We start from the raw sequence: 25,915 nt of genomic DNA, 5'->3' as shown, positions 1-25,915 counted from the left end.
AGCGAGATTGCAAAAGCTCTCCTGGAAAGATATTACCGTGAGCGCATGGTAAAAAATGTGGGTGCACCTCGCCTTCGAGAACTAAGTGCTTCTTGGTTCCTGTCATTCAGACCAGTCTTTAAAGACTGCATTGTACCTGTTTTCCGATGCCTGTTTCGCGGAGGAGAATGCGAGTTGGACATCTGTCTGACACCTCTAATGGAGACACCAGTGGACTTAGATTCCAGGCTGGAACCACTGCAGTCCCATGCTTGTTTCTGTCCTCAGCAAATTCCCATATTAACACATGCATTCCTCGAGGATCTGCAGGAGCCCTTAACTGAGTTGGATTTCAGCTCCACCCTTGGCACCGAGGTATCAACTACAGCATTGGCTGCCTCGCCAACAGCTGTTGGCAGCACTGAGCTTCATCTATGCACTCTTGACGTGCTATGCAAGGTACTACAATGTTTGTTCCCTAAGGCAGCAACAATGTTATGTCTCCCATCCAGGAAATATAATCTGAATCTGGCTCTCCGTGTGCTGGGAACGAAATCAGTTTTTCTTTCCCCTTTTTCTCAAAAGAACTTTTTTCAAATTGACATTTTCGATAAAAAAGCATGGCCTTCTAAGTACACTTGCAGTAGTTCAACTTGTGTGATCGAACTCATTTAGAACTGTGATTTGAGGAACTTTACTACAATGTCAAACTTCACAAAGACCATTTTTCTTGTTTTAAACTGTTTTTAAATGATTTTTTACTTTTTTAGAGACATTTTTAATGAAAGCTTAATACGTTTATGCACTGACACCGTTATGAATGTGTAACTTAAATGTGCATTATTATTGTTAAGTATTAGGTGGAGTGGGTGTTAGATTTCATATATGTACCCTAATATAGGTCCAGGGAACATAGTACACTTTCCCTACATCATCTCCCTGTCATTTCATAGGAACGAGCCTTATAAGGCCATAACTCCAAATAAGGACAGAATGCCTCACAGGGACATAACACCTTATAAGGACTGCAACCTTTTATGGACTAAACCTTTCACCTAGTTCCATGCAGAAGGTAGGTTTTTCCTGATCGATATTGCTAAGACGTCAACCTTCGCACATATGAATAATTTAGTACACTCTCCAGGAAGTTTTCTTCACCTCTCCCTTCGATGCACAAGGTTTAATCCCCAACGTCATCCTCATACTGAACAATGGGTAAAACATGCACAGACTGTATAAATACAGCATCTCTTGCTATCAGTAGGCAGGAGGGAACCGAGACTTTAAGGCCGGCACACTGACCAGAGACGCTGCGGCTCAGACATGCAAATGCTCCAGCTGACAGTGGTCTGACTATCTCTTGTGGGGTGTCCAACTCAAGTCCAAGACAAAGTCCTACACTCTCACTATTCAGGTAATGGGGTTTGACTAAATCATAGCGGGATTCTTGGCTCCTAGACTCTTACGCACCTACTCACATGCTAGTACATTTAGGTACATCTAGACCAGCATCTTAGGAGTACGCACTTTATTTTATAAATGCATTTTATGTTCATGTATGTGTTCATGACTATTGCAAAATGGTGGAACAATACTATTCCTTTGTATTCACTGTACTGCGGGTTCTATATTTCTGTTATTGTGTCACAGTTGTAGCAAGGCACTTATTTTACATGAAGAGAACAACAATACAATAAAATCTTATTGTAAACACGCCTGACTGTTTCTTCTGTGTATCTCTCTGAGAGTAAAACAAGCAAGCATGAGTGGCTGGGTGAAAAGTAGTATATAGTTTCCACGAGTCTGGAGAATCTCGGTTTGATGTGTTCTAAGGTTGCCAAAAATTAATCTCTCTCATAATAGGATATTCTAGAGGCATTGCGAGCTACCTAATTCAAAACATAGGCTAATGTATTCGGCAGGGGGGTACAGAGTCAGCCTACCACCAGACCCACAGTATATGTTATCCGTAAAGAGCGCAGGTCATGCATGAAGGGTACTATAGGAACTACACTACACAAGCACATGAAGAAATGCCGAGTATCGCTTTGAACACGATAGCATGAAACATGTCGACCACTATTTGTTATAGTAGGTTCTTGCTTTCATGGACCTTTAAGCCTGATAAAGCAACCACTCTCCTTGTTTTTAGCGAGGTGGGTTACCACTTCATTAAAATTTCTTTGTGGACTACCCAACCACCTTTAAAGTCACTTAAACACATCGACACCCCTCACTACCATTCCCTAGGGCCCTCACACCCACAGCACCAGACGGCAGGAACAAAAGATCCCTGCTAAAAAGCCCCTTTATGAGTGCCCATCGGGTATTGCACCGCCGACCTGACGAGGGGCGAGCCCATATGATGAAGCATGACACCTAGCTTGCTGGGTGGGTGAGGTCTCTAGTTCAGAAAACAAGGATTCCCCTCCTGTGTGCCTTCACTCACTTTCTTTTTTCAACTGTCTTATTCTAGTTTTAAGATCCTGGGGGAACTGTGCACTCTTTTTTGACACTGTACTACTAGGGCGCGTGCACTGGACCCAGACAACAAAGCCCTATCTGTCCTTCTTGTTGTTTATAATATTATATATAAAAGGTAGCCATGATAGAGCCACCCCTATCACCCAAAAATGCTGGCAAGCCGAGGAACTCCCCACCTGAATACATATCTCCCATAGTACGCTTATTCATAGACTGCAACATTTTCACAGCCCCCATTTCACATGTCACAGTTGTCCATGATAGAGCAGCGGCATAGCCGGCGCATACAATGGCAATCTCCCAGCCCTTCTCCCAAGTTCATTCCACACATGTTGTGTGCAGTGTATTGTGTCAATCTCATCCTTCTCGAAAACTGTAGTGTCGTTAACTACCATAGTTTGTAGCGGTATCGATGGACAGCACCAGCCTCCACTGCCACATGTGGTGTGAAGGACGGCGCAGTCTGCCAATATGACGCATATTGCACTTGCGCGCACAAATACAGTTTCATATCTGACACACGGAACCCACCCATTTCGTACGGTAGCGTCAGAACCTCCCATTTAAGACGTGACTTTTTCCCTCCCCAGACCATAGTGATTAATATACTGCGCAATAAGGTAAAGAAATTCGATCTTAAAATAACGGGAATATTGACAAATTTGGGGAGGACCACCATTTTTATCAGCGCCACTCTGTCTGCAAACGTTAATGGGAGCTGTAGCAGGCGGGCAACTTTGTCTTCAAGTTTACTTATAGCAGTCCCATAATGTTAGCGCACGACAAGCGGGTCTTTGTGCACCCACACACACAGATATTTAACAGGCTCATCGCTCCAAATCACAGGGTATTCCAATTGCACTTTTTTGTACAGTCTGTTAACGAAAAAACCACCGATTTGTCCCAATTTATCCCCAACTCAGAGTACCATTCAAATCTAATATATTCCCGTATCAATTTCTCTAGGTGTATTTCAGGCTCACAGACAGAGGACCATATCATCGGCGTACATAGACACCGCCAAAGGTCACTGTTAAAACTGGAGCGCTGCCTGAGCATGCCGCTGCCTTAGGATACAAGCCAGGGGCTCCAACACCAGGGCGAAAAGGAGCGGTGATAACGGGCAACCCGGTCTCGTCCCGCGCCCAAACGGGAACACATCTGACGTTCTACCATTCACACGAACCCGAGCCACCAGCGCTGTGTATAACAGCCTAATCCAATTAGTGAATAGGAAGGGAACCCGCATAGATGTAACACTGCCAGCATGTACCGCCAGGATATAGAATCGAATGCTTTGGCAGCATCCAGCAGGACGCGAGCTGCAGGTAGTGTGGGCTTCCAGAGATGATGTACAGCAAACAGCGTCCGCAAATTGTGCGCTGTGGAGCGGGTCGGGACAAAACCCGATGGGTCCGGTAAGACCATCACAGGTAATAACTGCAACCTAGTAGCTAGGACCTTAGCAACAATTTTAACATCTGTAAGTGTATTCATCAATGAGAGCGGCCTATATGATGTGCACTGCTCGGGGTCCTTCCCTGGTTTACAAAGGGACACAATTAACGCCTTACGTAGCAGGGGGGGGCAACTTCTGCTGTTCATACGCCTCCTCAAAAATAGCATGAAGATGCGGCGCCAGGATATCCAAATATTCTTTATAAAACTCTACTGGGAGTCCGTCTGTGCCTGTTGCTTTGCCATTTGCAGAGCATTAACAGCATCGCATATCTCGCCCAAAGTCAGAGGATGCATTAAAAAATCCTGATGCCCCTTAGATAACCACACCAAGGCTACATCAGCTAAATATTCCGCTATCTTAGACTCCTCAGCAGTTTGCCTGCATCTGTACATACCCGAATAATGCTCAACAAAGGAGGCCAGGATACCCTGACCGTCACAATGCCTGATCCCATTCGCACAAATAGAGTTGACTGTGTTGTTGGCCCTGAGTTCAGTTATTTTTGCTGCCAATGCTCTACCCGGCCACCGACCCTACCCATAATATTGTGCCATCCATTGCCTTGCCATATGCTTCACCTCCATGTCCGCCAAATCCTTATACTCAGTAATCTTTGATCTAATGGTCGCTAGTGTAGCCACATACGCCTAACTGTCATACTGTCTCTCAAGTTCAAGAAGCTCCACTTCAAGAGCCGACATGGCGCCCCGAAGGGACTGAAGAACCCCAGCTTGGAGACCAATACACGCTCCTCGAATCGGTTTTCGGTTGAATTTTACGGCACTCTTAGTCAAGAAAGCAGACCCAGGTCTTTCCAGTTCTCACATCTAGAGGCGGAACTGATTGATGCGGAGGTCTCCTCCCTCCTCGACAAAGTGGCTGTTTGCCTCACCTCGCCACAGCCGCGCGTCTTCATAAGCAACATGTTTTTGGTGGACAAGGTGGATGTGGGCTAGCGTTCTGTGCTAAATAGAGTTCAACGAATGGTTGGTTTACACCCCCCCCCCCCACTTCAAAATGGAGGGAATCCAACTCTTGAGGGACGTTTTACGCACAGTGGATTGGATGGTCCGCTTGGACTTAAGATGTTTACCACTCTGGCATTCGGGCTTTCCTCTGCTCCTTGGTGCTTTACGAAGGAGCTGAGACCACTTGTGGAGCGCCTCCGACCTCGAGGGACACGCCTCATGGTTTACCTCAACGACATGCTTCTTTTGGCATAAGATCCCTGACTGTTACGAGAACAATTGCAGCAGGCGGTCAGCCTGTTAACAGGCTGTGTTTCATCATAAACACCAAACAGTCGCTGTTGGTTCCGGCTCAGAAGGTCACGTTCTTGGGGTCCGTGAAAAAGGCCATTTTTCTGGCCCATTGCACTATCGGGCCCTACAGCGGCTGAAAGCGAGACACTTGCAGAGAGGGCTTCCTTACCCTCATCCAGTGCTCCTGTCCGACAAAGCATGGGAAGAGATTCGCTGGTAGCTTACTCATATGGAGGTACAGAATGGACGGGAAATTTTCATACCTGGTTATCGAGTTAAATTACCAGACCTGGTTATCGAGTCAGACACCAGCATATCAGGCTGGGGCTCCAGGTGTGGGGATTTTTCAACAGGAGGGTCTTAGTCACCGCAGGAGCAATCTCTGCATATCAATTGTTTGGAGCTTTTGGCAGGGTCCTTCGTCGTCCGTCGCATGACCAGAGACCGGGTTCAATCCTGTGTCCTTCTGAAAATGGACAGTGTCTCGGCAGTCAGGTACATAAATCCCCTCTGTGGCACTCGGTCGAGGGTTCTCTTGGACCTAGCGACAAGCCTTTGGCAGTTCTCTCTCGGTCACCAGATTTCGGTGACAGCGGAGTTTTTCCCGGTCGGGAGACTCCAGTTGCGAATTGGCACTTGCGCCACTTTTGAGATTCCAGTCTCTGGAAGCTGCACCCAGAGGTTTTTGCCATTGTGCAGAAACTTTGGGGTCCTTTTTCGGTGGATCTTTTTTGCTTACAGACTGGCTCGGGTGGCCCGGTACTTCAGCTGGAGACCAGATCCGCTGGCGGTGGCCACGGATGCTTTCCTGCAAGATTGGACTCCGGAGCAAGCTTATGCGTTCTCGTCATTTGCGATGATCACAAGAGCTTCGGCTCAGATCAGGCGGCAACGGGCGGAGGTGGTTCTCATCACCCTGATTTGGAGGTCGCAAGTTTGGCTTCCGATTCAACTGGAACTTTCTTGGGATTTTCCAATCCGTGGCCCCCAGATTTCAGAGCTGCTTCTCAATCTTGATCAGGTTCGCATCAGATGGTGCTTAACAGGTCCCTACACCAAATGGAGTGGAGGATTACAGGAGTAGAGGGTCGATCCCAGGCCTTTCGGCGTATGCTAAAGACCTCTTGTCCAAGGCTGGTCTGATCGCATGGTCAAGAGATACCAATCAGCCTGGAGGCGATGTTGTCTGTGTGTGCGATGGGATTGTGATCCCGTGGGCGCAGACGCAGGGCAGATCTTGAACTTTGTGGCGAATCTGGCCCAACAAGGTTTGGCCTACCGGTCGCTGAATACCTTTCAGTCCGCCATTTTGGCAGGGCACGTTCCTGTTCAAGGGGCGCCTGTGGGAGAGCAATCCTTCATATATGTCAGCTTCTGAGGGGGCTCAGGTTGTCTCTACTCCCTGAACCGCAATACTCACTTATGGGATGTCAACAAAGTTCTTAACTTATTTTTGTCCTGGCAATCTGAGTTCTTGTCAAGGAAGGAGTGATCTGCTAAACTGGCGATGCTCCTATGCCAATCTCGTGTAGACAAGTTTCAGATGTTAGGGCCCTGGATATCACAGGCAGGGTTTTTTTCTCCTACAGAGGTTTCTTTCACCATTCGTCGAAGAACCAAATGTCACACTAGAGTGACAGAGTACCCCAAATTTCCAGACTCCCCAAAACTGTGTGTGGTGCACTGCTTAAAAGCATATGAGGAGATTTCTTTTGGGCTTAGACCTCCAGGAGAGAGACAGCTTTTGATCGCCCACCAGAAACTGCATAAGGCAGTGTCATCTTCCACGATTGCACGTTGGGTGCGGTGGGTCATGCAGGAGGTGGGTATTAACCTGCTGCAGTTTGTGGCCCATTCTTCGAGGGAAGAGATGACTTGGATTGGTCCTCAAACTCAACCTTTAAAAAGTGCTACATCAAACCTATTATTGATATGGCCCGCTTGGTCGTAAGTAAGCTTTAAACCAGCATAATTTGAAGCCTCCGATCCTGTCATAGAATGAGAAATTTCCTAGCTAACTTAACGGAAAGTTTCAATTCTATTAAGGACTCAGATGTGAGGATTATCCCACCCGCAGAGAGGTTCCGGATTGCCTGCCCGTTGGGAATAAGTACAGCGTTCTCTCTATTTCGTTTGACATGTTGACCTAATTTTGGTGGCAGTTTAGTATGGAATTTTATTTGTTAATGAACAGTTTAGGTACTTGTGATTCAAGGTCCAGAGTTTTCTCTGTTAGAATGATGATTTGTTGGAATGCATTCAATGAAAGCATGATGCGTAGAGTAAGAAGGATGGCGCGACTCGAGCAACGAAAGAGGAACATCAGGACACTGAAGAGAGGCTATATGCAGGATCATGGTATCTGATTGGACAATACTGTTCATGGATGTGCTTGTCTGTTTGTTTTCTCCAATTTCCCTGGACTTCTGGGAAATGTGGCTTTGTTGGTGTTATTAAAATAGCTTCTATGAAATTAAAGTTAAGGAAGTAAAGTATAATCCTCGCCTCAGAGTCCTTAATAGAATTGAAACTTTCCATTACATTAGCTAGGATATGTTTCATTCCACAGGTCTGCAGCAATTTTACAGGAGAATGAAGAGTGACATGGGACAAGAAATCCTCCAGCAGGGCACACAAAATCAACAGTTTGAAAAGATTCTTGCATGCTATGGAAACTATTGAAACTAACAGTACAGGCAATTTTTAGAAACCTAGGTAACAGACATGGTAGCATCAATGGACTGTGTTTTTCAAGTAGGAACTCAAAATATTGAGACTTTAGCCCTTTTTGGAACCCACAGAATCCCATGCCAAATTAGATCCAATTGCACAATCTGGGAAAATAAAGAACCTTAAACGGGCTTAGCAGGTAGAGATATTAGAAAAGAGGCAAATGTAGTCTTCCAGAAAGTAAACAGGCTTTTAATACCCATTATATTTAGCAACACTATTACCTCTGACACCATAAATGAAAAATCAATTGTTTCACAGAAGTCCCTTTTATTGACTCTGTATTATTATTCATTCAGTTTTCTTTATATATTTATACATTGGTATCCGCATTTTTCAAGCGCTCTCCTATTTACACAAAAAAAAAAAATTATAAGTGTTATTGCCACAACAAAGCGTGTTTGTATCACAAAAAACAATAAGTTATTACCATAACAAAACGTGTTTGTATCACGAAAACATGTAACTTGCACAAACATATATACATTCACAATACAATCAAGAAAAAGGTGCGTCTGTACACTCCATTTGTATAATGCATTCTAGTCATTTTTAATCATCCTACTGTACTTCGAGCAAGTTTTAGGTCTGGGGTGTATTTGTCCCTCAGGTTTTTTAGATTAAATCAATAGTCCCATATAGTGTAGGAGAAAATAACTCTTAGCAATTATGCTCTTCAAGGAATAAGTCTTTTTTCTTCTATATCCATATAAGTGTATTTTAAGAGCATAAAGTACTCCAATCCACTAGATACTGCCAACGCGTTTCGAAACGCGTTGGCAGTATCTAGTGGATTGGAGTACTTTATGCTCTTAAAATACACTTATATGGATATAGAAGAAAAAAGACTTATTCCATGAAGAGCATAATTGCTAAGAGTTATTTTCTCCTACACTATATGGGACTATTGATTTAATCTAAAAAACCTGAGGGACAAATACACCCCAGACCTAAAACTTGCTCTAAGTACAGTAGGATGATTAAAAATGACTAGAATGCATTATACAAATGGAGTGTACAGACGCACCTTTTTCTTGATTGTATTGTGAATGTATATATGTTTGTGCAAGTTACATGTTTTCGTGATACAAACACGTTTTGTTATGGTAATAACTTATTGTTTTTTGTGATACAAACACGCTTTGTTGTGGCAATAACACTTATAATTTTTTTTTGTGTAAATAGGAGAGCGCTTGAAAAATGCGGATACCAATGTATACATATATAAAGAAAACTGAATGAATAATAATACAGAGTCAATAAAAGGGACTTCTGTGAAACAATTGATTTTTCATTTATGGTGTCAGAGGTAATAGTGTTGCTAAATATCATAGAGATTCCACCTCTGATTTCCTCAACTGAATCAACCCCCCATTTCTTTTTAATACCCATTATGGCACAGGGTACAGACTAAACCAAGTCAAACAAGCATTTGCAATGCAATAGGTCTCGCAGCATTAAAGTTTGAGTTATTGGCATTGTATATGACAATGTGTTGCATTAATTTTTTAGCAAAGTCTGTATTGGTGTAAAGATGATTTGCAAGATGATAGCTGTTGCAAAATATTAAGCAATGTGGGCTATAATATTATTTTATAATAATATTGTAAGTTACTGTTGTACTTATAAGCGTTTTGGTAGCGCATATTGATGTTGTGGTGCCCCCGAGTGATGCTGTGGTGATAGGATAGATAGTGAGGGCGAAAGATAGATAGAGGAAGGGCGAGAGAGAGATAGAGGAAGGGCGAGAGAGAGATAGAGGGTGTGCCAGGGATGGAGTGTGGGCGATGGATGGAGTGTGGGGCAAGGGATGGAGTGTGGGGCAAGGGATGGAGTGTGGGGCAAGGGATGGAGTGTGGGGCAAGGGATGGAGTGTGGGGCGAAGGATGGAGTGTGGGGCGAAGGATGGAGTGTGGGGCGAAGGATGGAGTGTGGGGCGAGGGATGGAGTGTGGGGCGAGGGATGGAGTGTGGGGCGAGGGATGGAGTGTGGGGCGAGGGATGGAGTGTGGGGCGAGGGATGGAGTGTGGGGCGAGGGATGGAGTGTGGGGCGAGGGATGGAGTGTGGGGCGAGGGATGGAGTGTGGGGCGAGGGATGGAGTGTGGGGCGAGGGATGGAGTGTGGGGCGAGGGATGGAGTGTGGGGCGAGGGATGGAGTGTGGGGCGAGGGATGGAGTGTGGGGCGAGGGATGGAGTGTGGGGCGAGGGATGGAGTGTGGGGCGAGGGATGGAGTGTGGGGCGAGGGATGGAGTGTGGGGAGAGACTGTCTGTGAGATCATGGGGAGAGCTGTGATGTCATACACATGTCTCAGTGAGCAAAGAGTCGGCGGTGACACCTGGTATCAGGGAGTGTGCCTGGAAACCGTCCCTTTGTGTAGATTTCCATGCAAACTCCGAATGGTTTCTGTGAATCTGCAAACCTATTCAGCTCGCCCAATTCGTCGTCATGAATCTGAGTTACAGAATTATGCAGTTTATGTTCTTCTTATGCCTTGGTTAGTTGTTCTGAATTATGTAGTCAGGGCCGACCTCCTCACACGAACCATTCCATTGTGAACACACACCTATATCTAGTGACTGTGTCAGTCCTGCTTTAATTACGATTACACAAAAGATGGACCATTGGCCTCAGACGTCCAAACAGCACCAGAGAGACACGTTTTCTAGACAAACATGGCACTCTGCCAAGTAAATCGCGAGACAGTCCGAACCGTGGCAGCCTCGCCGCATGCAGCAGAAAGCACAGAGTGGCTGAAACCGGATTCAGCAGCGTGAAGGGAATTGCGGAGCCTAAACATTAAACTTGATTCCCTGTAAAAGAGAATAACCGGATAACCCTTTCGCCTGGCACGAGGACAGACGCATTTCAGACTTGGGTTAATTCGCTTGCACTTTCTCAGATACTATGCTGGCCTTGTGCCTCCTCGCGCAGAAAGCTTTGAGATGTTAAACTTGAGCGGTGCACTTCTTGATTACACAGTTCACAACAATCACGGCATTGTCAATGACTATATTGTGTTGGTGCTCTGATTTCACAGTCCGGGTGCATGCTGTCATGTCACACTGGCATGTGTACTCTGTTAATGGCAGCGTGATCTGCCCCCATGACATCAAACTATCCGTTTCCCTTTGCATCCTACTTTATTTTTATTTTATTTTGATAGTTTTTTTTAATATAGCGCAAACATGACCCTTGCCGGTATCGGAGCGCTTTACAAATATACAGAGAGCAGAGCAATAATAACAATAATAATCTATTCATAGCGTGTTAATCCTTGCAACTGCAAGAAAGTGATGCCATAATTTTCTGCAAACTGCCCTTTCCATGGAGGGATACACCGCCAAACTACTACAAGGTGCTGAAAGGTGAATGTAGCAAGTTTACCTCCGTGCAGGCTTTGCACCAACGCGACTCGCAATGTACCAACTTTTCAGTCTTCTAAATCCTGTTATCAGTCATCATTTTCAAAATGCTCATTTTCATTTCTACCAAGAAAATAATCTGCCATAACTTTGTCCCAGGCAAGAGATCTTTGGGCATTCATTCGCCCAGACTAAAAAATTGGATGAGCAAATTTTGGGGGTTTGTTGGGCACCTACATGGACTGTTCAACTAATGACGACAAAGCACATCCACGCCGCTACCACCGAACACCCCCCTCCCCCAACGCGTCACACTTACCCACCATTACATGCACGTGTTTCATGCTATGGAGTTGTAAACCCAAAAACAACAAGTGATGGACTGAATGTGGATCAATGTCACACACTCCCCCAGTCAAAAGATCTGGGCCCAAATCCATCGTTTTTTTGCACTCCACACCACCCTGGGTTAGACAATGACGATATGCAAATCAGCTCTGACCCTGTTGCCCCATGGGAACAGTCCAGTCCGAACTACAAAAGCCATGTCCTTCCCAGAACGGAATCAAGCATCCGAGGACCGGACCGGTTTCGAGGTAACACCTCTCATCAGCCCGGCTAGCTTGACTCCAAGTGGTGTGGAGTGCCTGGGACCCACGTCTGGGCATCCCCAGCGCACTTAGGGCGGCAATTGCATAAACAACAAGTGATGGACTGAATGTGGATCAATGTCACACACTCCCCCAGTCAAAAGATCTGGGCCCAAATCCATCGTTTTTTTGCACTCCACACCACCCTGGGTTAGACAATGGCGATATGCAAATCAGCTCTGACCCTGTTGCCCCATGGGAACAGTCCAGTCCGAACTACAAAAGCCATGTCCTTCCCAGAACGGAATCAAGCATCCGAGGACCGGACCGGTTTCGAGGTAACACCTCTCATCAGCCCGGCTAGCTTGACTCCACACCACTGGAGTCAAGCTAGCCGGACTGAACTCGGATGCTTGATTCCGGTCTGGGAAAGATATGGCTGTTGTAGTTCGGACTGGACTGTTCCCAGGGGGCACAGGGTCAGAGCTGATTTGCATAAAGCTATTATCTGACCCAGGGTGGTGTGGAGTGCAAAAAACGATGGATTTAGGCCCAGATCCTTGTACTGGGGTGAATGTAAGACATTGATCTACATTCTGTCCATCAAATTGTTTTTTGTAATTTTCTCCCTGAGTGTACTGGGGTAGCTCAGACGTGGGTCCCAGAGCCTCCACACCACTGGAGTCAAACTAGCCGGGCTGATGAGAGGTGTTACCTCGAAACCGGTCCGGTCCTCGGATGCTTGATTCCGGTCTGGGAAAGATATGGCTGTTGTAGTTCGGACTGGACTGTTCCCATGGGGCACAGGGTCAGAGCTGATTTGCATAAAGCCATTATCTGACCCAGGGTGGTGTGGAGTGCAAAAAACGATGGATTTAGGCCCAGATCCTTGTACTGGGGTGAATGTAAGACATTGATCTACATTCTGTCCATCAAATTGTTTTTTGTAATTTTCTCCCTGAGTGTACTGGGGTAGCTCAGACGTGGGTCCCAGAGCCTCCACACCACTGGAGTCAAGCTAGCCGGGCTGATGAGAGGTGTTACCTCGAAACCGGTCCGGTCCTCGGATGCTTGATTCCGGTCTGGGAAAGATATGGCTGTTGTAGTTCGGACTGGACTGTTCCCATGGGGCACAGGGTCAGAGCTGATTTGCATAAAGCCATTATCTGACCCAGGGTGGTGTGGAGTGCAAAAAACGATGGATTTAGGCCCAGATCCTTGTACTGGGGTGAATGTAAGACATTGATCTACATTCTGTCCATCAAATTGTTTTTTGTAATTTTCTCCCTGAGTGTACTGGGGTAGCTCAGACGTGGGTCCCAGAGCCTCCACACCACTGGAGTCAAGCTAGCCGGGCTGATGAGAGGTGTTACCTCGAAACCGGTCCGGTCCTCGGATGCTTGATTCCGGTCTGAAAAAGATATGGCTGTTGTAGTTCGGACTGGACTGTTCCCATGGGGCACAGGGTCAGAGCTGATTTGCATAAAGCCATTATCTGACCCAGGGTGGTGTGGAGTGCAAAAAACTATGGATTTAGGCCCAGATCCTTGTACTGGGGTGAATGTAAGACATTGATCTACATTCTGTCCATCAAATTGTTTTTTGTAATTTTCTCCCTGAGTGTACTGGGGTAGCTCAGACGTGGGTCCCAGAGCCTCCACACCACTGGAGTCAAGCTAGCCGGGCTGATGAGAGGTGTTACCTCGAAACCAGTCCGGTCCTCGGATGCTTGATTCCGGTCTGGGAAAGATATGGCTGTTGTAGTTCGGACTGGACTGTTCCCATGGGGCACAGGGTCAGAGCTGATTTGCATAAAGCCATTATCTGACCCAGGGTGGTGTGGAGTGCAAAAAACGATGGATTTAGGCCCAGATCCTTGTACTGGGGTGAATGTAAGACATTGATCTACATTCTGTCCATCAAATTGTTTTTTGTAATTTTCTCCCTGAGTGTACTGGGGTAGCTCAGACGTGGGTCCCAGAGCCTCCACACCACTGGAGTCAAGCTAGCCGGGCTGATGAGAGGTGTTACCTCGAAACCGGTCCGGTCCTCGGATGCTTGATTCCGGTCTGGGAAAGATATGGCTGTTGTAGTTCGGACTGGACTGTTCCCATGGGGCACAGGGTCAGAGCTGATTTGCATAAAGCCATTATCTGACCCAGGGTGGTGTGGAGTGCAAAAATGATGGATTTAGGCCCAGATCCTTGTACTGGGGTGAATGTAAGACATTGATCTACATTCTGTCCATCAAATTGTTTTTTGTAATTTTCTCTCATTGAGTTGTAAACCAGCACTCGCGAGTACTGGGTCTGCTCCCTCCAGTCAAGGGACAGTAGGTCCGAATCCTATTAGCGTTACATGTGCTGATTAACATGTGAATGACACAGAAGCCAATGCCTGAGACCTCCGGTCCTCTCTACCATAAGCTGTGCATGTAGGTCTCTGTCCTCACTTTGTATAGGCGCAAGAAAGCAAGCACATTCTGAAAGGAAAGTCCGGAATACGAAGTTGATTCTAGCATAATTTAACTATTGTGGCATGCCATGATAACTTCTTAAGCTAGCTCTGGCGTTTGTCGAACATACTGCATTCTGGGGCTTGTAGTTTATTTTTAACATTGTAAGTATTTACAGAGATTACATTTGCTGTTGGCTAAACAATAAACTAGGGCTGGTCAAAGATACTTGGCAACTATAACCAGGTGTGGCAGCAGACCAGACTTCGCCAATGGCCAGGTTTCTACTGTTACTGAAGTGACGCAAATGCACAAGTTACTACTTGTGTAACGATATATCTGTAAGAGACATTAGTTAGTGATAGATTCCTTACCTTAGAATATCCCCAGGCGTCAGACTGGATCCGGAAATTTTTGCGTAGCAATACCCCTGCGCGCTGGTAGGCGTCGTCTGTGGCTCCGCGTCCGTCGTCGGCGTCGTGAGCGCCGGGATGACGTCATCGGAGTATATAGACGGCGCCCATGCGCGCTGACGTCAGTTCTGATAACACAGCTTTTCCGCGCCAGATACGCAGAGCCATGATAGAACCAACACTGGTGCCATGAAACTAGGGCCCTGCAAGGGGATGACCTTAACCCTAAATATCGGTTCGCAGAACGGGGAGGATGGGAGGGCGGTAAGGAATCTATCACTAACTAATGTCTCTTACAGATATATCGTTACACAAGTAGTAACTTGTGCATCTGAAAGAGACACGTTAGTGATAGATTCCTTACCTTAGAATAGATACCCCAGCAATACCAACCCCGGTGGTGGGTCTGCGAACCAATATCACACCAGAAAGTCCTGGAGGACGGAACGGCCAAAGAAGCCATCCCTCCGGACTTGACTGTCCAGGCAGTAGTGTCTTGCGAACGTGTGCAGCGAGGCCCACGTGGCTGCCTGACAGATGTCCTGCAGGGGGACACCGCGGCCCAGGGCAGTTGTCGTTGCCGTGGCCCGAGTGGAGTGAGCCCGCAATCCAGCCGGGGGCTCCTTCCTCGCCATGGAGTAGCATGCTTGGATGCACAAGATGATCCACCTGGAGATGGTCCTCTTGTGTACAGCCTTTCCCTTCTTCGCGCCCACGTAACCAACGAAGAGTTGGTCATCCACCCGGAATTGGCGTGTGCGATCTAGGTAGTAGGAGAGCGCACGTTTTGGATCCAGACGGTGGAGCCTCTCCTCCTCTTTCGAGGGATGCGGAGGCGGAAAGAAGGTTGGCAAAGTGATGGACTGCCCGATGTGGAAGGCCGTGACAACCTTGGGCAGAAAGGAAGGCCGTGTACGTAACACCACCTTATCAGGATGAACAGACAGGAAGGGTGGAGAAGAAGAAAGAGCCTGGAGCTCACTCACCCTCCTGGCAGAGGTGATGGCAACCAGGAATGCCGTCTTCAGAGTAAGGAGACGAAGAGGGCAGTTATGAAGTGGCTCAAAGGGAGCACACATCAGATAGGTGAGAACCAGATTCAAGTCCCACTGGGGCATCACGAAGGGAACAGGAGGAAACATGTGCGTGATGCCCTTCAGAAATCTACTTACAATAGGGGACTTGAATAAAGAGGGCTGATCTGGTAGCCTCAAGAAGGCTGAAAGAGCAGAAAGGTACCCTTTAAGAGTGCCCAGAGCAGAGCCCTGCTGGGCAAGGGAAAGAAGAAAGAGCAGCACTTCCGAAAGGGGTGCAGAGAGGGGATCCACAGCCTTTGCTGTGCACCATGCCACAAATCTGTTCCACCGGCAGGCGTATACCGACTTAGTGGAGGGACGCCTGGCTGCCAGAATGATGTCACAGACTTCGGGAGGCAAGTCAAATGGCCTCAACTGCCGCCGCTCAATCTCCAAGCTTGTAGGTGGAGACTGGACAGGTTCGGGTGCAGGACCGTCCCCTGCTGCTGCGACAGAAGGTCCTCCCGAAGAGGCAGACGAATCGGGGGATCGACTGACATGCTGAGTAGCTCGGGATACCAGTATCTTCGTGCCCAGTCCGGAGCCACAAGGACGACCTGGGCCCGGTCGCGCCTGATCTTCTTCAGCACTCTGGGCAGAAGTGGTATAGGCGGAAAGGCGTACAACAGACCGCAGCTCCACTCGCGACGAAAAGCGTCTCCGAGCGAGTGCCGCCTTGGAAACTCCAACGCGCAGAACTGCTGACATTGCGCGTTCTCTTCTGTGGCGAATAGATCTAACCAAGGCTCTCCCCACTGTCGAAAGAGACCTTGCGCCACGTCCGAGTTCAGACGCCATTCGTGATCCATCATGCACCGGCGGCTGAGTTCGTCCGCCCTGGCATTCAGAGAGCCTGCCAGGTGTTGAACCACCAGGGTCACGCCCTGATGTTCCAGCCACTGCCAGAGGCGCAGAGCCTCCTGGCAAAGGGTCCACGACCCCACACCGCCCTGTTTGTTGCAGTACCACATGGCGGTGGTGTTGTCGGTGAACACTTGCACCACGCTTCCCCTGACAGAGGGGAGGAATGCCTTCAGTGCAAGACGAATCGCCCGCAGCTCCAGAAGGTTGATGTGGAGCCGGGACTCCGCCGGAGACCAGAGGCCTCTGACCTCCGCCTCTCCCATGTGGCCTCCCCAGCCCTGGAGGGACGCGTCCGTCACAACTACGTGCTCTGGCTGGGGTAGGGAGAGGGGTCTGCCACTGACCCAATCGCGGTCCGTGAGCCACCACTGCAGTTGCTTCGCAGTGCCCTCCGAGATCAGGACATGATCGGACAGGTTGCCCTGATGCTGGGCCCACTGAAACTTCAGGTCCCACTGCAGAGCCCGCATCCGCCACCTGGCGTGACGCACCAGAAGGATGCAGGAGGCCATCAGTCCCAGAAGCCGCAGCGTCAACCTGACCGAGACTCGGGATAACGGTCTGAAGACAGGAATCAGAGCCTGAATATCCCGAACCCGCTGCTCGGGTGGGTAAACCCGAAACTGCGCCGAGTCGAGAACCGCTCCGATGAAAAGGAGCTTCTGAGAGGGACACAGGTGCGACTTCGGCACATTGATGGAGAACCCCAGCAAGTGCAGGAGGTCGGCCGTAGTCTGGAGGTGGCTGACGACTGTCTGGGGCGAGCCCGCCTTCAACAACCAGTCGTCGAGGTAGGGGAAGACTGATACCCCCTGCCTGCGCAGATGGGCTGCGACCACCGCCATCACCTTCGTGAACACCCGTGGGGCGCTTGTAAGGCCGAAGGGGAGCACGGTAAACTGAAAGTGCTCTAGGCCTACCGTGAACCGCAGGTAACGCCGGTGGGCCGGCAGGACGGGGATGTGGAAATAGGCGTCCTGCAAGTCCAACGCTACCATCCAGTCTCCCGGGTCCAGGGCAGCCAGGACCTGAGCCAAAGTGAGCATCTTGAACTTCTCCGTCCGGAGGAAGCCGTTGACGTTCCGCAGATCCAAGATAGGGCGTAGGCCCCCTTTGCCCTTCTTGGGCACCAGAAAGTAGTGGGAGTAACAACCACGTCCTACTTCTGGCCCAGGAACGCGCTCGATGGCCCTCTTGGCCAAGAGGGCCGAAACTTCCTCCTGCAGAAGTTGCAAGTGATCCCCCGACACACGGTGGTATTGAGGTGGCATGGATGGAGGGGAAGACTCGAAGGGGAGGGAGAAACCCCTTCGGACAATTTGCAGCACCCACCTGTCCGAAGTGACTGTATGCCAGTGGGAGAGGTGATGGCGAACCCTGCCTCCCACAGGCGTCACATGGGCCTGAAAACTCGGACTAGGAAGGTTTTGAGGCGGGGGCTGCTGAGGGAGGTGTGGACTGGCCTCGCCGCTGACCCCGACCACCGCCACGGCGGTTCCCACGTCCGCCACCGCGCTGCTGGACATTTTGCGGCGTGTGGCTGGCGGTCCGTGGTGGGGCGCCCCTTCCGTGGCCACGAAAGGAGCGAAAGGCACCCGATTGCTGGCGTGGGGCCGTAAGGCCCAAGGACTTGGCCGTGGCCCTGGAGTCCTTGAAACGCTCCAGCGCATGGTCTGCCTTGTCGCCGAAGAGGCGACGGCCATCAAACGGCATGTCCAGGAGGGTGGCCTGGACATCGGCCGAGAAGTTGGCGGACCTCAACCAGGCGTGGCGTCGAACCGCCACCGTCGTTGCCATCGCCCTGCCCAGTGAGTCCGTGGTATCCAGCCCACACCGGATAGAAAAGCGTGCCGCATCTCGGCCGTCCGCAAGGGTTTGGCTGAGTTTAGCCCTGACCTCCTCAGGGCATTGTGGCAGCACCTCCGCAACCGTGTCCCACAGAGTGTGGGTGTAGCGGCCCAAGAGACAGTTGGTGTTCACTGACCGTAGCCCCAGGCTTACAGACGAGAAGACCTTCTTCCCGAACTGCTCATATCTCTTGGATTCCCTGTCGGGCGGGGCCGACGGGAATGCGGATTGGGAGGTAGAGGCCTGGATGACCAGGCTCTCGGGGGTGGGATGGGTGGACAAAAAGCATGGGTCGCCCGGTGCCGGGCGGTAGCGTCTGGCCACGTTCCTATCCACAGGGGGGCCCGTGGCGGGCTTGGACCAAGTGCCCAGCAGAACGTCACACAAGGCCTCATTGAACGGCAGAAGGGGCTCCGTGGAACCGGACTGCTGTTTGAGGACCTCAGTGAGGAGATTAGTCCTCACGGCCGCGACGGGGAGCTGAAGGTTTAAGGCCTTAGCTGCCTTCGTCAACACTACGCTGTAAGCAGAACCCGCCTCCGAAGCCACAGTCGGGGGCGACGTAAATCCAGTGTCTGGCGAGGTGTCAATACCACTGGCCTCCCCAAGCTCATATGTCCAGTCCTGATGCGACTGGCAATCACGTGCCAGAGGGTCCTCGGACCCCTCCCATTGCTCCTCGTCACCTGGCTCCTGGAGACCAGGATTAACAGCCAGGGCCTCCTCGTGGAGATAGAATTCTCCGAAGGCCGACGGAATCGGCGCCCAGCGGCGCCCCTCCGACACCTGAGTAGGACCGTAGGAAGCATTGGGGTCGGCAACCACATCGGCTGCCGGGGACGACACCTGATGGGACGGCGCCGGTGAGGTCGTAAGGTCGACCGGCGAGGTCCCGGATCCGGAGCCGGATCCAGCGAGGTCGCGCGGCGCCGGGACCGAAGTCGCCAGCGGCGCCGGGGCCGAAGCACCCGACGTCGTCGGGGCCGAAGCGCCCGACCCGGAAGGACCTCCAGACGGAGCCGATCGGCCCGAAGGCGCCACGGGAACCGACTGAGGAGGGAGGGCCCTCATGGCCATGAGGTACCTCTCGACCTCCTCCTGCGACGCGCCGTGCCCAGGGACCCGGAGGTGTGGGGCAGGCGGCGACGCTTGCGACTCCCGCGGAGCCGCGTGGGCGGTGTCGCCCGAGTCCCCGGTCGCATCGTGCGAGCGACGGGGCGGGTCGGAGGATCGATGGTGTCGCTCCGACCTCTCATGCCTCTTACCTGAGGACTTGGAACCGGACGATCGGTGACCACTCCCGGAGCGTCGATGACTCCGACCTCGCGACCTGTCCCTCGACCTCCCGTGGGACCGGGACCGGGACCTGGAGCGGCGCGGGGCCGACTGCCTCAGCTCGAGACGCTTGCGGGACCGCTCCCGCCTAGCCTTCGACGTCAGGGCCCGGCAGTCGTCACAGGTTCGATCGTCGTGGTCGAGGCCTAAGCACTTCAGGCACCGGCGATGGGGGTCCGTGACCGACATGAGTCGGCCGCACTTCGAGCAAGGCTTGAACCCGGGCATCCCTGGCACCGATAGTCGAGAAGCGACTAAATAGAGGATCAAAAGATCAAAAAAGTTTTCAGTCAAAAAGTGACTGGGGGTAGAGCTTCTTCCGGATCTGCGCTAGCTGGCGCGGAAAAAAGAAGAACTGACGTCAGCGCGCATGGGCGCCGTCTATATACTCCGATGACGTCATCCCGGCGCTCACGACGCCGACGACGGACGCGGAGCCACAGACGACGCCTACCAGCGCGCAGGGGTATTGCTACGCAAAAATTTCCGGATCCAGTCTGACGCCTGGGGATATTCTAAGGTAAGGAATCTATCACTAACGTGTCTCTTTCAGATATTAATTTGTCTCAAGCACACTGAAAGCATTTCCCTGGTGCAGGCTTTGATGAGCGCAACTGGAACTGCAGTTTGACCCTAGCTAATTTCTGCAGTTTGCGTACCACAACAGCCAATCAGACACAGCGAGAGGGAAGGAGGCGAGGCAGAGCACAGAACGAGGCCTGCCCTGGGATTTAACTCCCCTTTTCAACAATTTACAAACCCCAGCAGTGGAAAGCTTCGCTAATTGGCTTGATGTAAGCGCTGGAAGGAGCTGCGGGACGTGCGGCCACAGCACCACCAGCTCACCCCCAGCTCACCCCCCTCATACGCACAACGACAAAGCGGGCCCACTGCGTTTGTCAGAATCTGATGTTTCACAGATCACAGGTGGGGAACACTTCGGAAGTGTAATTATGGGGAAAGTGGACAGAGGCAAAGATGCGCGCGCGAGCCCTGCCAGGCCCCATTACACACCGCAGCCAGCTGAGTGAGAAAGACAACGGCACATCTGCATGGGCTCTGTGACATCACTCTGGTATTTTCGCTGAAGTGCAGGGGTCGCAAATGCCTGGCAATATCTTGTGCCCAGGCTTGGTAACGTTCAGTGCTTGCACTGCACTTAACCCATGCCAACGCTGCCAGGGGCGACTCCCTCCCTGAACACCCCCGCAGGTCTGCAGATGGCGCTGCAGCTCGGTTCCAAGTGCGCTAATAATGACCGTTTGCATAACCCCTACCGGAGAGAAGTATTATCTTGACTGGTCTTTACCATAAAATAAACACATATCTCTGAAACAGCACTGATGATGCCTTATTTTCAGGATCGTTTGCGTGCAGTACACCTCAAATGCGTTTTACTAATACTGCTAAAGGAGGACGCGATCTCTGTTTGAAGGTCATTTCCAGTCGGTATATCAACAAATCTCGCGTAGATGGACGACAGAGGCCACGCGCAGAGATTACGTCACTAGTGCACAAACTGGCCTGCACAACTCTTACTGCGTTCACTGGCGGGGCTTGCTGGGCTTGCTTGTGTGCTTCCCAGAGAGACAGGAGATTGGGAACGCGCGCGCGCGGCCGGCGCCGATCGCTTTCCAGAGCGTGCGCGTGACATCTCCTGTCTCCTGGGAAGCAGACCCGACAGCAATAGTATCGCGCCTGCGCGATGGCATATGGCTTCGCCATATGCATCGCAGGCGCGAGACCTAAAAAGCATTCCACCATTATTAAACCTAGTTTTTAAAAACAAAGAAAATAGTATTAATTAAACAAAGTATATTAAGAGGTGGAATTTCAAAAAGCAACAATTTCCATAGGAGTACGATTGAAAAGCTTTCAATCCTAAAATACAAATCACAAGAGGAGATCATATCCAACTAACCCACAAACAAAAAAAAGAACCCAACAAACGGACTCAAGTGCGACCATGTGGCAATGTATGCGAGTCATGGGAGAGGCAAAGAAATCCACTCTTGTGCTTCTATGCACCTAGAATATTGAAAAACAGTGGCTCACGGCAGTCTTATTTTAGAAAAAATTATTTCTAAATGTATTCATATTCCATCCAGTTGAAGCATATTCAAAACAACGATTCTCAGTGTTTTAAAGCAATTTGCAAGAACCAACAATAAGAAAAAATATCAAAAGCATTTATTTTTAGAGGGTAAATTATAAATTCAATTGAATGCTAGACCAGTGATCACACAGTGCAACAGTAAAGGGTGCGCATACATAAAATGACCAACGATTCTGGATTCCGAAACATATTTGAATTAGTGGAGGTCAGTAGAGCGTTTTTAGTGTCAATTGTTTCGACCTCAGGGTCATAATCAGGTTGGGGTGTTAAGCACAGACTGGGGGCCCAACCTAGACAATGTGGGTGGGAGGTAACCAATAATGGGATCCACAGGAAAAATCAATATGGTAAGTATTAAAGAGGCCTCTCAAACAAAAGAGCGACTGTTCAGGGATTTCAATATTACTTATTATCCTTGGCTTCTGTTACGTAAATAGGGCCCACTCCTGCTTTCTTATTTTGTTTTAGACACCTAAAAACATTCTTTAGGTACCTGTGACCTCATTTCCCTATGCTAGATCATAATGCTGGCCACCAACCAGCACTGCGCTCAGTCGACTCCAGCTAAGCTCACAATTTAAGAATATCCACATACAGGTTACCATTCATTGGGTGGCAGAGACATATGTATAGCATACTTAAGTTTCAGTGAAAGTGGTTAGGCAGCGTAAGAAGTCAGACACATGGCTGTATGCTGGTCATAACAAAAAAGAGGTCCCTAATGTTTAATGGGCATGACAAAGTTATCAAACATTTTGTATCTTTAACAAACGTGCATGGTATTATTTGATACCTTGCCATCAAGAATAGTTTCCCATGTTGCCCTTTTCTTGCTCATTGGGCACTCCTCCATTTCCTGCATGGCTACTTCATATTCACCGTCAAGTAACTGCAAACGCCTTTAAAAAATGAACAGCAATACATAGTGAGAAATGGTCTGCTGGCACTAACTTCTGTAGATCTTCAAATGTAAACACTTGTGATTTAAACTGAATTAGAAAAAAGCAAAGACCAGACACAAAGCCACATTTTCTTATAGGGATTACTGCGGCATTGATGTTTTCAGAAGATGAAATAAAAGTCCTATGCAAGTTTGAACTAAAAGCAAGTAGTGTGTGTAGTAATGTGCATCTGGTCAGTAGGGTGAAATATGTAAAACCACCAGTTGGTAGTTTCATTTACGCAATGCACAGCAAATACTTCTGCTCCGGGCTGCTCTATAAGGAAAGCTGTTTTTACTTTTAATACTAATGCTCCTTCGTATGAATCTTCCTGCATTAGGAATCCTAGAGCAATGTTACCATAAAAACATTTTTTTTAACCACATCGCTGCGTGCAAGATTCCCCTCCTGTGCTGGACCACAATTAAAACGGGTGTGGTTATGTCGAGCTCAGCTCGTCATGAGCACACGAGCACTGTGCTGCATGACGAGCTGAGCTCGAGCTGAGCTCGTCATGAGCATGAAAGGGGTTAAGAAAGGAAACAAGATAAATGGTGGGGCAGCAGAAAACAGCTCTAGGTGGCCCGAGTCATGCATAACTTAGCGTTATCACAACGCAAACATTTACCTAGAACAAATAAAGCCCAGTCAACAAGGAGTTAAGCTTTTCGAGGGTTATAATGGAACATTCTAAGGGAAACTACTTGAAAAGCTGAAGATTGTGACAATCAGGAGCAACAATTCTTTAAACTCTGACTGCAAATCAAGTCAATAAATGCAGTTGGTTTGTCCCCTATGGCATTCACGTTACCCTCTTTGATGGTTGACAAGAAAATGAGTTACTTACCTGTAACTACAGTTCTCCAGTATTGGTATCTTTCATAGATTCACATGCTTGACTCATCCCTGTTGTCGTAGTGGGAGTCCCACAGTATACATATAAAAGCAGTAGATAATACTTCAATAGGCTACAAAGCAATGAAGAGTCACTGAAATAGCCTATACATTTTCTTTTGTAAAAAAGAACCAAATTTAAGTAGCAGTCAATCAGGCGACGGCACCCTCTAGAACAATTCCAAGAGAGGTAGGTTCATCAGATTTTCAAGCACTTATGTGAAACTATACACTTTGAGGAATAAGGGAAGCCTCTGGGGAGGAGGGTGGGTGGCATGTGAATCTATGAAAGATACCAATACTGGAGAACCACAAGTACGGGTAAGTAACTAATTTTCTTCTTCAGTATTGGATCTCTTCTAGCAGAAGTAAGCGCTGGAAGCAAAGCCACTTTCCATGTGAGAAACTTGAGCTCTATTTTGTGGATTGGCTCACACTGTAATTTCACTAAAGGAGACAATAACCCCATTAAGGCGTCATTCTGATGGAGGAGGCCTAATAGGGGGAAAGGTCCTGAATAGACCCTTCATGAACTGCTTGATGTGAGAAGAGGCATCGGACATGCATCTGTTTCGGGAGAGGACTGCGAGGTAGCCCCTTACTGAAGCATACGCCAGACCTGATTTTGCCAGAGATCAGAGCTAAGGCAAGATTTGTTCTGTAGAGGAGAGAAGAGGGTGAATATCATTCTGAAGGCAGCAAGAACAAAAGCGTTTCAATTTTAATCTGTACGTTTTATTAGTATAATCAGCTCTTGATCTCGACAATATGTCTTTACAGTCTTGAGGGATTACTAAATCTTTTAACTCATTCAACTCAGGTTCCAGGCATGCAATTGAAGAGAAGCTGGGTGCAGATGCAAGATCTGCCCTTTGTTCATCGTTAACAGAGTGGTTGACAATGGAAGGCAATATGGTTTGGATTGTACAGCAGAAGTAGCTCCGAGAACCAGTACTGGCGTGGCTAACGCAGAGCAATGAGGATGAGTTGGCATAGTTCCAGTTTCATTTTCATCAGCATTCTGGAGATTAGGGGGCATGGGGGAAAAGCGTAAGAAAAGATTCCTGCCCATGTTATCGAAAACAAAAACAAATAAAGAAGCGCAAATTGGACAGAAAGTACTTAAACACCTATTTGCAAGATCTTCCTCTCACCACAGCACCCCCAGAAGAGGAGAAATAGCTACATAATCTGATGCACAGCATGTGAATCCAGAAAAGGATTCACGCTGCAAAACAAAATGGTTACTTATCAGTAGGAGTAGTTTTGCAGATTGAAGAATTTCCTGGATTCACATGTGGTGCAACATTCAATCCGCCATCTAGTGGTTGGGACCGGAATAGTCTTTTTTTTTTTTTACCTGTTTTGGGCGTTGTAGACCACCATTTGGTCCCAGGTATGTCCCCTGTGTGACGTCAGCCAGCACCTGTTGGTCTTTGTACGTTTTAGCCATCTTTGGAATCTTTTTTCTCCCTGTGATGTAGTCTATAATCCTTAAGAGGGTTCTTCCTGATTATATTATATATATATATTATATATATACACATACACATACTTCTTACCCACCTGTTTGTATTCCTCTTAGGGGAGATCGGGTAGATCGCATGTGAATCCAGAAAATTCTTCAAGCTGCAAAACTAAGGAACCATTTTGGTAACACGTACAACGACCAATAGGTAAATGTAAATGTAAATGTACTGGACTTGTAAAGCGCACAGCTGCCCGTAAGCATCCCGGCGCTTGCTTAGGGAACCCGTCCTGGTATTCCCCTGTGAGAAACTCCGGCAGGGTGTCCACAAGGTGAAAGCCAGGCATCCCACCGCGAGGGGCCGTAGTGGAGATTAAGCAAGCTATTGCCCAGAGTCGCAGAGTGTGACCCCGTGAGTTGAGTAGGCACCAGAGCGAGAATTGTCGAGTCCGTGGAATTTTGAGCCCGAGACCCGCCGAGGCGGGGAATCAAACCCTGGTCCACGGTCGATCTCAGCTTCCGGGTCTGCCGCCTCTAACCACTGAGCCACGCTTCTCCATCACGCAGGGGACATACCGGAAACCAAATGGTGGTCTGCAAAGCCCAAAACAGGTTAAAAAAAAAGAAAAGAAA

General features: G+C 48.8%; 1 protein-coding gene across 1 annotated transcript in view; it reads right to left on the bottom strand.

Moving 5' to 3' along the window:
• The window catches only part of SUZ12 (SUZ12 polycomb repressive complex 2 subunit), a 910,103-nt gene that overhangs the window by 462,272 nt on the left and 421,916 nt on the right, over positions 1–25,915 (bottom strand). Inside the window, exon 9 of the mRNA XM_086930882.1 lies at positions 22,773–22,878. Coding sequence (XP_086787008.1) covers positions 22,773–22,878 — 106 coding nt within the window. The remainder of the gene's footprint in view (positions 1–22,772; positions 22,879–25,915) is intronic.

The sequence above is a fragment of the Lissotriton vulgaris genome, chromosome 7, assembly GCF_964263255.1.
Source record: "Lissotriton vulgaris chromosome 7, aLisVul1.2, whole genome shotgun sequence".
Lineage (NCBI taxonomy): Eukaryota > Metazoa > Chordata > Amphibia > Caudata > Salamandridae > Lissotriton > Lissotriton vulgaris.
Note: the sequence above shows the minus strand (reverse complement) of the source record. Positions and strands in the feature narration are given on the sequence as shown.